Consider the following 14,082-nt stretch of genomic DNA (forward strand, 5'->3'; position numbering starts at 1 on the left):
TTCCAGTAATTCTATCAATGAACAATGTCTTCACATCATAGAGGCATACAGTTATGCCATACTATTTTCATCACAAAAGCTGTTGGGTATGCATAGAAACAAGGTAAGTTTACTAACAATCTCTCTAGCCTACAGGCCACATTTTCTCACGGTGCTTTCACCTGGCTCTAGAAAGCCTTCTGATGCACATATGTCCTTTGGATCCTACTCGAGCACCTTCAATGCAGATATGTATATACATATACAAACATATATACACATATGATCGATGCATATTTGGCTCGCTAGCAGCACTAATCTAATAAATAAACCTGGTACTATTTACATATTTCATATGCAAAAGAGTATAAAGGCCAACGAATCTACTCTAAGTACACTTGATGATCAGATTTTCTTGAAAGATCCACTTCACTACTGAAAGATCAATGAAATCACCAACCAGACAAACTGTGTCACATTCACCACCAGCACCCTAAACTAAGCAAGAACTAAATTCATGCTATCGAACTGCACCCATGTGCACTGTCAAAAATCCGAACTGACATTTGTGACCTGACACTGGACGAGAAATAAGAGCACGACACTCACTCTAGTGACTATCAAGGTAGATCAAGTTCATGTCTTAACCACTTTTTCTTTTTCGCCTGTTAGTGATAGGTTCCTTTCACCATGGCCAAGCCTTAGCATTGGCCAGGGCACAGAAATCTTGAACCCCTACCATAACCAATAGCTTGGCTGAATCATATTTACTCTACCAAACTGCATACATGTATAAAACAGTCAAGAATTCAAATCAATCTTTGTGACCTAATATTGGACATCATACAAGAGTAGCGCAAGTACCACGGCGATCTTAAAGATGTGATTGCATCTGCAGTTGGATTTCTTTTTCCCCCCTGTGTATATATAGCTGGTGGATTTTCTATCGGATGTGATGGTGTCACGATAAGATATCACAGGATGAGTATTCGCAATAGGGTGACTAAATTTTCCAAGAAGATCCCCAAGACTCGATCTGTATCCAGTCCTAAAACTCTTGAAGAATGAAGGTTGAGGTGGGCACAGTCTAAAACGGTGTGGCCATCACAGAGTATGGGAACAGTATAAGCAATAGGGTTATGAAATCTTCCACAAAGATTTCCAAGAGTCAGGCTGTATTATCACTCCTAAAACTCCTGCAGAATGAAAGGCTGAGGTGGGTACATCTCAAGAGGTGCAACCATCGCGGAGGCTGCGCTACTTGATCCTGTGAAGCTTGAGGAATTCCGTGGCTTGCTTGTCAGATGTCCTCTCCTTCAGGGTTTGCACATAGGTCCAGGCCTCTTCTCCTGTGGGAACAATGCAGACAGGGTGTAAATGATGAAAGTAAGCAGCACTTAATTTTGAACATGCAGCTAGTTAAAGGGGCATTCCAGACGATTTTCATAATTTCACATCATGTAGTACATGAATCGAAAGCTCTATGTGCAGATTTGTGGAATTTGTTGTGGTCCTTGAGCAGAGCAAAAATACTTTGAAAAACCTTAAACAAATTACACTGAACGATAATGACATACAACTTAGGAGGCTCACATATTTTAGAAATGTAGCAGTGTAATTCCATTACAACACTGCTTGCTTGCAAGTTCACCTGTGCATAATCTATGCATGCCTTCTTCATTTGTACTGCTTCCCCGAGCCCCAACTCATGCATTCTTATAGTGAGGCTGCCATGTCATCATCCTCGTTCACTGCAATTTGTCATACATTTTGAAAACATTCTTATTCTCTATCCTAATCATCATAAATCCTAAAAATCTGTGCTCCGTATCACTAATTTATAGTTGTTCAAATGTACAAATCTGAAAATCATCTGGAGTTCTCCTTTAACAACATATATTTGAGCCATTTCAATCCAGGTCACTACTGAAGTGGAAAAATGAGCAATCAATAACATTTTATTTCCAGAACATTTCACTCTTTTCTATTTGCATATGAGCCACTTGATCACACATTACTGACATAGGTAAAAGGTAATATCATTCCCCCATGGTAAGTCAAGTGCTCTTTCATTATGCTCGAAAAGAGAAGATATGTTTATTTTCTTTTTAGTTTTCTCCATATTGTTGCCCACACGTGACGTAACGATATGTTGTAGTCCTCTCATCCAAAGAGATTGTATGATTTGATGTGTTTAATACGTGTTGCCACATTATCTCAACCCAAATAAACATTTGTGCTTCATTTATATCCTTTAACCATCTATTTGGCAAAGGCTTCTCTTAGTCTACAAGCCATTTATATTTAAAGGTACTGTTTACCTTTGGGAACAGTGATTTTAAAAATGTTTTGAGTTATCATATTTGATGCATATGTGTAGGTCAGTTGTATCACAAAACATCCTGCCATATAAATATTTTGCAATAAAGCCTAAAATATAAGGAGATACTATTTTTCTCGTTAAACCATAACTGTAGACGGTTTAGTCTAGAGACAATCTTATCATAGCTATTGTTCACAGTTTGTATATCTAACTATACTTAACATTGATTATACTGATAAACTTTTTTTACACTGGTTGTTTCTATCTCTAACTCACATTTAAAGGGGATGACTAGTAACTGATCAGTGGAATCAGTGGGAATGCTGGGGGATGATTGTTCAAATTCTTGTGGGATTCATTTAAGAGTACATTATATATCTATTGTTGTGTGAAAATTATTTGCTTCAGAACGGTCTCATATTCAAGTAATGTGCAGTTTAATGCCCCGTCACTGTACAGGCATGCTAACCTGGAAACATTAAACTGCACATTACATGAATATGAGACCATTCTGAAGCAAATAATTTTCACACAACAATAGATATATAATGTACTCTTAAATGAATCATCTCCCAGCATTCCCACTGATTCCCACTGATCAGTTACTAGCCATCCCCTTTAAGAACTATTTTGAAGCACTAAAGCTGGGTTTTCGTTTCATCTGCAAATGGTAAATAATGCCTTTAAAGGGACTGTACAGTACTGGTTTAGGGGGATTCAGGTTTATAACATTCCTATGTGAGATAATGAGAAAGCTCTTATGAAATATGAAAGAGCATTTAATTTTAAGAAGGATTCGATGCTTATTTGATGAAACTTGGTTTTCAAATGGCCGAGATATAAAAAAAAGTGATAATAATAAAAGGCGACAGGCCACGTCTTTTAGTAGGATCTCTTTGTTTCACCTTGTTTTTGGATATCTCAGTCATTTCAAAACCGATTTTCATCAAATAAACTATTGATTCCCCTTAGAATTGTATGCTCTTTGACATCTCATAGAGTGGTTTCTGAATATCTCGTAAAAACATTAAAAGCTAAATCCTCACCTCAACCAGAACTGTACAGTCCCTTTAATATATCTTTTTAGGAATAGCAAAGTTTGAGACAGGCTGCAAAGCCATGACTAGGGTGGGGATCATCTCACCTTTCTGGACGGCTTGGAGAAGCTTGAGAGGGACGGGCTTCTCCTCCGCCAGCGTCTTGTCCAGCTTCCCATGGACCCCGGGGACATCGTTGATGTCGATGAAGGCTTCCCCGCCAAAGTCGTTGATCAGGAGGTCGTAGTCCATCAGCACAAAGTGGATGGTGGCGCCGTACGCCTGCATCTGTCTCTGTGGAATGATGCTGTGGGGTGGGGGAATCAGGAGAACAAAGTCATCACATGCTGTCAGCGACGTGACTCTGCAAATTAGTCAAGGGAATGTCTCCTCTTCCAAATGACTACAGTTGAGCCTCTCGTATCCGGACAAGTCGGGACCGGGGCTCATCCGGATAAGGGATTTGGCCGGATGCGGGAGACTCAATGCTTTATACATGTACATAATATACATACACATGTACAGTAGCCCATTGTAGTACCACATGTAGTAATGTGTATACTGCAACCTTTTCATTGTTACACTCAGTAACAGACCCCAAAATAGAGGTTCGTGTTTGCAAGAATGAAATCATTTTCTTTTATAAATTCTTGGGATTATTTACCTAAATAACTATTAAGAAATGTATCAAGTATATGTAATTCATGTGTGTCTGTGTAGGAGTTCTCAAGGAGTTGGGAATCCCCCTTTCCTCCCGTAATTATTTAACAAAAAATCACGGCGAGATTGCATCCGTATAATAGAGAGATCCCGATGAAGGGAGGCCGGATAAGAGAGGTTCAACTGTACTTAAAATCACGCACGTATACTGATGAGACAACTGCAAACCGATGTAACGTATGGATACGCCATATACATCGCAGAGTTTTTATTTTAGTGAATTTCACAAGTGGGGTGACGTTCATGAATTGAATAACACACGAGTATACTAACTTTGGTTGTAACATAAATACAACGTGCACACATACATTTCTCTGTTCAGTACTGTACTCTGTGAGACTGATACAGTGCAAATTTAGCCACTTGTGTGAAATTCTCAGGAAGTCCCAGTTATAGGGTAACAAAGAATTAGACACACCAAAAATATATGGTGGGTAGAGTATTCATTCACTCATTGACATACACACATATATAGATACACACACTGGTGCAGATTAAAACATATACAAATATATGTACATACATTGCACATACATGCATAACAAACATATGTACTTACTTGCACATAAGTTAAAGACAATATAAAGTTTTGGTACCTCAAAAGTTTCCCTGAGTTTCCTTGACTTAGCTTGTGTTTCAGGTTAAAGTACCTTTCATATAACTAATACTGTGAGAATTACTCGCCCCAAAGTGCTCTCATGTCTTAGTAATCATGCAATAATGGTTTCGTACCAGAGCAGAGCGGGCTCTGAAAAAGTTGAACGAGCCGTTAGTTTGACTCGACGCGGTACCGCGACAATCAATATACACGTATTGTACGAAACCATTATTGCATGATTACTAAGACATGAGAGCACTTTGGGGCGAGTAAGTCTCACAGTGTTAGTTATATGAAAGGTACTTTAACCTGAAACACAAACTAAGACAAGGAAACTCAGGGAAACTTTTGAGGTACCAAAACTTTATATTATCTTTAAACATACACATTGTACATATGGATACATACATACACACATACACATATTATACAATTGCATACCAACATTGTGAATGTACAAATAAACAGAAATACAAATGCACATACATGTACATACTGACTTGTACATACATACATATACAAAAATATGAGAAAGAGAGGGAGAAAACTGAAGAGACAAAGTCTCCTGCTTCCACAACATTAAGCACTGTAAATATTTTCGAATACAGATATTTTCATGAATGAGGTCACACAGACATTTTCACAAAATGTTGTTTTCATGATTAGACATGCAGGCTATTGCATCACTAATGCCTGTCTCTTCACTTCAGCATTTAACGGGATCAAGATCAGGTGATGATATTTTTGCGAGCTGTAAACTTCGCGGCCCCAAAGTGATTCATGAAATTCACATAAAGTAAATCCTTGCAAAGATAACGTACATCACACACGTTTACTCACAATTCAAAGCTCTCGTCAAAGAGGGGGTGAAGAGTCTTCTTGACAACCTGTGTCTTTTTGAAGCGAACTTCTGGGAAGGCATGATGGGGCTGGATGTAAACTATGACGTACGGATCACTCAACCCTATAGAAGACAAGAATAGAATGGAGATGTTGTTTACAGTGACTGGAGTTATGCCCATTGCATTCTCCCTTCTTCAATCTTTCTTGTTTACCCCTCCCCCTTTTTTTTTCTTCTCGACTCGCGGCACTGCAGTAAGAGTAGTATTTGTAAATATCTATCTCAATACCATGTTGTGCTGTTTTGTGTAGACGATCAATAATCAATCATGAAAAACACTAGACACAGAATGTACCACCAACAATTCAAGCAAAAAAGGCAAAAGCGAAGCAAGGAATAATTATCTTCAAGCCTTATCCTATGGCAAATTTAAAAGACTGACCGTTGACTGATTAAATATTTGTTTGTGACATCTACATAATGAATATTTTTTCTCATCAGGTTATGCTACATTGTCAGTTGCATGTTAAGTTAGGTCCTATATGAAAGTACATTAAGTGTAGTTACTATAGATATCTTTAACAGCACAAATTGGAAGTTGTGACAACAACACAATAGATTATCCAATTCACGATAAGAAAATAGCCACTGCCATATCAAATCATACATCCTACACACTTGGGTCAATGCCCAGACTATTATATAACCACAGGAAAAAAAAAAAATCCAAATTTCACGAGAGAATAACCTTTTGATTTTCTTGGTAAGCTCTACCACAAGATGACTGCAATGAATACTTGAATTTTCACAGAAGTAATGAGTTCTTCACATTTAAATTTTCTCCATTGTTCACCTACTGTAAAAGTGGATCTTTTTGTGTGAGTAATTTTTCACACTCAGCCTGAGCCGGGTGAGATGAAATTCCCAGGTTTCTAATTCCACAGAGTCAAGATATCAAGTACTGGAACATATAGGAAGCAAGAATATTTGCATTCTTTTATTTTCATGCTAGTTTCCGGTTGTGCGAAATGCAAAAAAAACTTCCACACCGAAGAAAAAAAAAATCAACTTTTCATTATTAACCCGTTGAGGATGGACTGATGTTGCTACAACATGCATTTCCCGCAGACACCTGCCCGAGTATACTCGGGACTTGTCCTCAACAGGTCAATGCAGCAGTCTCACCATTGTCATCGAGGGGTCGGATCTCGCTGGCATTCATGACACGAACCCTCAGCTTGTTCTGGCTTTGTTTGTAATTGCACTTCACGGTCAGGGTGCCAAACGGAGCTTCATCTGTCTTGTTGGCTGCTCTCTGGGATGTCAAGTTTGAGAGGTGTAAAATCATCAGTTCAAGGGAACAGCCATCCTTAATTTATTAAAGATCAGGGCTCATCATACATCAAACAGAGATAGGCAATACATACAGTTTCTATGTCGACAGCCAAAACATTCACAGCTGATAAATTGTAGCTCCTATTGCCACGTTGGTGACTGCAATTTTAAAATGGGTTGCATTTGCTGTTAAAGTGCCTCTACAAAAGAGGATCTCAAACAACAACCTCGTAGCAGTGTTTATTTGGTTCCACTACCGATGAATGCAGCTTGTGGCTAGCCAATTGGATGGAGTCATTCTCTTGACGGAGTCTCCAATACCTATGTGATGCATGAATTGTTCTGTTCTTATTTGCTTTAAGCCAAAAGCGAAGAGCGTGCGTCTGAGTTATACAGCCACTTCAGTCTAATTTGAAACTAAAAAAAAAAGAATAAAGATAAATCTTGGTTGAATTTCTATTCCTGACTTTCATTTTACTGCCCACACTTGAAGCAGTACAATATTGACTAAAAAAATCTTTTTTCTTTTTTTTTCTTTTCTTTTTTTTTTAAGCTCTGCACTATTCTGTGAGGTAAAAGTTTTATTAACTAACATCTAAAGTAGCAATGTCATAAGTAAGAAGAGAAACAACAATATCATAACAGGACAAGAAAAAAGGCTCTGTGATAAACCTTCAAAATCAAAAGCAAAAGAAAGAGGGTATGATCATTAGAGACACACAATTTTTAGGACATTGCAGTTGATTCTATGAATGATTGTGATATACCTTTATGACTATAACCCCGCATTAGTGAGACAATCACAATCACTTGCCGTCTCTTATGATACATAAACAAGAAATGAGTAGTTTGAGAGGTTTAGACAAGAGGTTCTAGGTCTTTTTTCCCACCCTATCCACAGTTTTCGAGCTGATCATGAAATTAGATCTAAATCAGACATTCTAGGTCTTTGTCCCACTGCATCCACAGTCCTCAGTCCTCTATCAAAATTGATCATGAAATCTGAAGTCTAAGTAACAGGTTGCAGTTTTTCCCCACCCAACCCATAGTCCTTTGAACTGAACATAAACTCTGAGGTCTAGATCAGAGGACATAGTTTTTCCCCCACACCATCCACAGTCCTCTGAAGTGAACATGAAATCTGAGGTTTAGGTATAGACAAAGGTTCTAGGTCTTTTCTTCCCGCCCCCACCCACAGTCATCTGAGCTGATCATGAAATCTCACCTGCGCATTGATCCTAGCCACGAGGTAGTCTTCGATCAGCCGCTTCGTGGTGGCACCAAACTTGCTGAGTTTCCCCATGGTCTCCACAAATGCTGGACACTCGATGACCTTCATGGACAGACCCTTGCCTTCAGCATGGAAAAAACTGCTGACAGCCTGGATGAAGGAGAATGTAACAGACCAAAAGAACAAACAAAGAGGGGACAAAAAAGAAGAGAGAGAGAGAGAGAGAGAGAGAGAGGAGAAAGGGTGAATATGAGGAGCATGCTACTCCTAACCCAGTTGGGATCCTCGCATCAAAATGCTATTGACATTGTTTACAGGTAAGTTGTCAGTGGTAGAGAAAGATGATACTGATAGCACATGTTCATATACAACTCAAAGGAGCAGTTATTTCCTTTCAGTGCTCATTCATCCTAAAAGCCTTTATCATAGAAACACTTTGTAATGTGTGCACTTACACCTACAAAATGGACAAGGGCCTATTAATTCATTTTAAGCTGTCTTTATGTCAGAAATTTGTTCTCATTTACAAAGTACATACAGGTATTTTGCTATTGCTGTAATGAAAACTTGTTGGAAGAAGTTCCACGTTCTATTGTCTACAGTCACAGCATTTTTGCAAACACTCTAAAACTTACACTCTAACTCATCATTTTCATCAGCGACACAGAAATCCACTTACCTGAAATGCATCGTGCATCCGCTGACCTACTTCTGAGTGTTGATTCAGAGTCTGAAGGAATCAAGTGCATGAGAGAATTTCCCTTGTTATTTGCCAAAATAAATTCTAGCACAACAGACACAATCAATTCTTGGATAAAATGCACCATATTCATTGAGATAATCAACTGAAACAACTGCTAACAAGACCTTTGACAATCATGAATGTACATTGTAATGCATCATGCTGCTTACTACACTCTATGTAACATCAAGCAAATATAAATGGAAAAACAATTACATGAAGTGAATTTATGACATATTTGCACATTGAAAAAATACCACGTAGTCAAAAATATTTAGAATGTAATGTTAAATTCACAAATGAATGCATTTATAACTTAACGCTAAGGAAGAAATCTCAGCAATGAAAATAACAAAGAAAAGAAAAATAATACAATGAACAAAAAACTTCTACATTTTCATTCATCACAAACTGGAAAGCCACTTGGCAGGAGCCGCTTTGGTACATATCACAAATTTCTATCTCATTAAATGCTTACATACTAAAAAAAAAAGATGGGAAGATGAAATGTTACATGTACCTCTAAGAGTATCACACATGCATGTTTGTATGTTTACTAAAATAAAATTAAATAGTGACTTGACACTGTTCAGCTAGTCAAAGCAACAATGATTTCATCCTCACCTTCAGTCCGGAGCTAACCATCTCCTTTAAGAGGCGTAGGACCACGAGCCACAACTCTTCCAGTATTCTACATCAGACAGTAAATGAGTGGAGAGGGGGTTATTATGTATAAGGGCTCTACATGAACACTAGCAAACACTTAACAGAGCTCTTGGATTTTTCCCATTTAGCTCAGATGTCTTCAATCTTCTAATTGTGAACTCGCTTGGAGTGAACATAGCAAGCATCTTTACTGTCCAGTCAGTATACATTGCATCTGACTGTCATACTGTTTATCAACGTCACAAAGCACAAAGGAAATATTTCTCTTTCTTTGTGTTTTAATAATCCTAACAAATTATTATATTGTGCTCCATAGCTGGAGAGAAAGGTGAATAAATCATATGCACAAATATTTCCAAAGAAATGTATGAAGTTTACACACATACACAAACAAACATTCATATGCAAGTATACATGTACACATAGAGAGATGTAGACTCCAAAAGATATAGAAGTAGATGGATACACATATAAATAGACAGATCAACAGGTAAAGTGGCTAGATCAGAGATAAACATATGGGTAGAGTCAAGGAGCACAACATATTCTCCTTAAATGCATTTCTTAAAAGAATTCTTACACAATAAACACTTTGAAAATAAAAAACAAAAAAATCTACAACTTTGTAATGAACAAAGGTTTACTTTGTCACTAGTTAAAAAAAACAACAAATACACTGAGGTATTTCCTTAACAAATAAATGAGTTCCATGCTTGTCTATTTTTGTGCCTTTGTTTTTGGGTCAATCTCTGTAAAAATACACTGTAATGTGTTGCTTCAAACTGTCAGTAATCCATACTGTGCTTTGTTCGCCTACTGGAATGTATACTGGGGTGCTGTCATCGTCGACTGGCACAGATGTCTAGAAAATGATTGTCAATGAATAGGGATTACTTAATCCCCTAATCCCCATTGTGTCATCATGGTCTTCCCGGTGAACTGCTGCACATTGCTACATCTGAGTGGGTCTGCTATTCTAAAACTAAGTCAAACTTGGATAGGTTTGTGAATGCTGATGAAAAAAAAAATGCTCGTTAACCTGTTTCTCCCACAATTATCTGAGAGCCTTCAATGCTCCCAAATGAGATTCTTTTTTGCCCATCAACAGAGAACGGACAGGTTGGTAATCAGCCTGTGTGAAAGCAGTCAAACATTGCATGTATCCCCCTTTCCACAATCAATGTGCCATTGAACAATGCAAAATATCGATCACACATGATAAAGAAAAAGAACAGACACTGAAAGAAGAAAATCCAATTTTTTTTATCAAAGTCATTTTTCTGGTCAACATAACACAAATAAACACGAATTTAGGCCACGAATGCAGACACTCTTGTCTACATTTTTGGAACATGGTACCAGGTTCCTGTATATGGAATGATGCCATGGGAACTTGGTATATCACTTTCCCATAAGAAACAGGTTTAGTAAGTTGAAGCTACATGCCTGGGCATGTAAAGGGTAAAACAGTAGGATTATAATCACCTGTTGAAATTTGCCTTCAGCAAACAACTGTGAAGAGTGATGAGATTACTGTCCAGGTATTCCATCAGAGGGGTGATGACCTGTAATAACAAAAATAAAATACTTTGTCACCTTATCGTTATAAAATTATCATATCATGTCAAGTCAGTAACAGTTGTGGGTATTGTTATAAGTCAAATATCAGAAAATGAAATCACACATTCATTGCTGTTTTACAAAATTTATGTACAACGGTATCTGAAACACATAATGGCATATTTTTACCAATATCTTCCAAGACAAATATTTGCCCTGTTTGACTCATTTTTTGCAAAACAGGACTTCAGCTTTATAGATCTTCTTTGTATCCTATGGCCAAATATAGCAGGATGGGCTGCTTCAGTGCTAGCACACTTCTCAACAGACTAACTAAATGTGATTACAGAATTTCAAGATATAAAATGCTTCTACTCACTGCATATTAGCTTGATAATTAAACACACCGTGGCTCGAATGTATGAAGGTGGTTTAAACTTAGACCATGGTACAAATTTAGACCATGGTCTAAAATAAGTGTGAAATAAGCATACCTCTGACATGCGCGTATCAATACACGTTTGTTACTGGACGTCTGTTGGCATACGCAATCTGTCAATCGTACTTAGGCAGAAGAAATTTGCATAAACCATGGTTAAGATTTAAACCACCTTCGTGAATTCAGGCCTGTGTGGTTTGCTGCATTTTTAGTTATGTGTGATGCATGAGTAAATGTAACAATCCACTTTGAATCCGAGGTTGCCCGATCAAGCAAAGAAAAGATAATAGTTTGGTTTTTTTTTTATTTGGTGGCCCGACATCAATTTTTAGTGGCCCCAGGCCATGGGGCCACCTCTAATGTCGGGCCCTGCCTACACTCACATCATCCAGGGACTTCTCTGGTGGTTCCGTCAGAAGGGGCTCGGTGTACTTCTGCAGGTCTGGCGCCATCTTCTGGCCGACGTGTTTGACCACGCGTCCGACGACGTTCAGCATGTCCTCATCGGCACTGGACAGCATGGTGTGGAGGGTCTGGCTGCACTGCTCGGACCCCACTGACCCATACTCTATCAGGACTCCGTCCAACACCCTTTCAAAGTCCAGCTGGGCGGGCAGGTTGGACAGGTACTTGCGCACCTGCTCTATGTTGTTGATGGCAATACATAGCTGAACAGCGAAGAAAGACAGTGACATACACAAAATTCAAGTTAAAATCATGTTGACTGAACTGACATTACAATGTGACAAGTAGTGTCCTACTGCAATATTCATAATTAAAGTACTAAACATATGGCATTTATTACTCAAGTTGGGGTTCTATTCACGGGAAGAAATTATACCAAGTATACACTAAGAATTCAAAATGTTTGAATATATTCTTTGATACACAAATTGCATTTACACCTACATTAACTAGGAATGCAGCTATGGCATAGAATCATATGGAACTTATGTTACTTAATTGCAAATGTAAAGATATGAAGGATTCCAATGAAATAAATATACAAACAAAAACATCTGAATGGCAATACATGATACTATAACTTAAAAAAAAATGAAATCACAAGTGAATTTGTATTGAAAGTATCTTTCAAAAAAGTACATATACAACAGATTGATAATTTCAAGATGTGTTCAACTTGCACGAATGAGATGCCTACCTGATCAGTGATGTCAAACCGTCCTTCGTCGTCATAAAAATGATTGTCAGCCAACTTCTTGTGGACAATGTTGGCATACTCCACTGCTTGCTGGCGAATATCCTGCCGCAAATTTGAAAGACAATCATCACATTCCAGGCATCCACAAACTTCAGAAAATATGTAGAATCTTCTTTATATATATATATTTTTTTTCCTTTCTTTTTTGCATCCAGAAACTCCAGAATATATGTTGAATTTTCTTCACATTTTTTTTTTCTTATCCAGTGATGACGGCGCTGACACTTTAAGAATAACTTTTGAATTGATTGTCTGGTTCTCCTCAAACTTTCACTGATATGTTCTACAAATTTTGCTACTTTTGCTCAATACACATTAAATCCTATAAATCATGCTAAGCAGACACAAAAAGGAAAAAATGCACAAGGACTTCTCCTACAGCTGTATTCTGAGATCATCTTGGACTATCTACACAGTCAACTGTAAAAGTAATTTACATGGATTCAGCTCTAAGGATTACAGCAGCACAAATGCTTTGAATACCATATACACACTGTCTTACAAACAAGATACAGCAAAGAATTTAATCTTCATCTACGTTGCCTGCATAATACAAAGACTTATATTACATATTTTCCATCATTTTTTCTTGTATATGAAAAGTAAATCATCCAACAAGTGTACAGAAATATTTTCAGAGAGAAATGTGAAGTACTTACATCTGTCACCTTAGCGATAAAGACATATGCCCCAGATGCATCTGGCCAATCCAGTTTACTCCAGAACTCTTTGATCTATGCAATATACAGATATTGGCAAGGAATTGTTAAATCTGGAACAGCAGCTGACTTTGGGTCACTCCCCCCCCCCCCCCCTCAAAAAAAAAAAGAAAAAAAAAAGAAAAAAGAAGAAGATGCACTGTGGCAGTCATTCTCATTATTTTGAAACATAAACCTCATAAGTACAAGATTGTCATGACATTAAGCACTTGTTAAGTCTTGATTAAGCAATTTATAGACTTGTGTTAAAATACCCACATAACACATTACATGACTCCTTCAGTAGATCTATCAAACAGATTGCTACAATTTTTTTTTCTTAATCTAAAGATCATGAACCCAAAGCAAGTCGTTTATGTATTGCGTAATAGATCACTTTTCCATAGAATCATGATACATCCCGTACAAGAACAAGCATACCTTAACACAGGACAACCTACTCGGCAAATACTGTAAAACGAGGAATGTTCGCATACATTTTAATTTTGCAAATTTCGCGAGTGCCAAATATTCGCGAAATTAAAATGCACACGAAAGTTCTTGCATACACAATATGCATTGGATACCTTTGGCAATTCGCGAAAATGTTATGCCGCAAGAAAGCCCGTCAGCTCCAATTGGCAAAATTTTCATGACGCGAATATATTGTGTTTTACAGTACATTTACATG

The 14,082-nt window shown here is 37.7% G+C and overlaps 1 protein-coding gene across 1 annotated transcript in view; it reads right to left on the reverse strand.

Moving 5' to 3' along the window:
* Positions 1-664: 664 nt before the first annotated feature.
* LOC139711497 (protein unc-13 homolog D-like) overlaps positions 665-14,082 on the reverse strand; it is a 55,001-nt gene continuing 41,583 nt past the window's right edge. Inside the window, exons 21-31 of the mRNA XM_071623374.1 lie at positions 13,353-13,427; positions 12,634-12,735; positions 11,855-12,139; positions 10,958-11,037; positions 9,431-9,497; positions 8,744-8,794; positions 8,059-8,214; positions 6,684-6,813; positions 5,498-5,621; positions 3,447-3,646; positions 665-1,328 (exon numbers count right to left, since the gene is read on the reverse strand). Of these exons, the coding sequence (XP_071479475.1) occupies positions 1,237-1,328; positions 3,447-3,646; positions 5,498-5,621; positions 6,684-6,813; positions 8,059-8,214; positions 8,744-8,794; positions 9,431-9,497; positions 10,958-11,037; positions 11,855-12,139; positions 12,634-12,735; positions 13,353-13,427 (1,362 nt within the window). The 3' untranslated portion in view covers positions 665-1,236. The remainder of the gene's footprint in view (positions 1,329-3,446; positions 3,647-5,497; positions 5,622-6,683; positions 6,814-8,058; positions 8,215-8,743; positions 8,795-9,430; positions 9,498-10,957; positions 11,038-11,854; positions 12,140-12,633; positions 12,736-13,352; positions 13,428-14,082) is intronic.

This window comes from Diadema antillarum, unplaced genomic scaffold (genome assembly GCF_040938485.1).
Source record: "Diadema antillarum isolate AM-2024a unplaced genomic scaffold, OU_Dant_1.0 seq00001662_RagTag, whole genome shotgun sequence".
NCBI lineage: Eukaryota > Metazoa > Echinodermata > Echinoidea > Diadematoida > Diadematidae > Diadema > Diadema antillarum.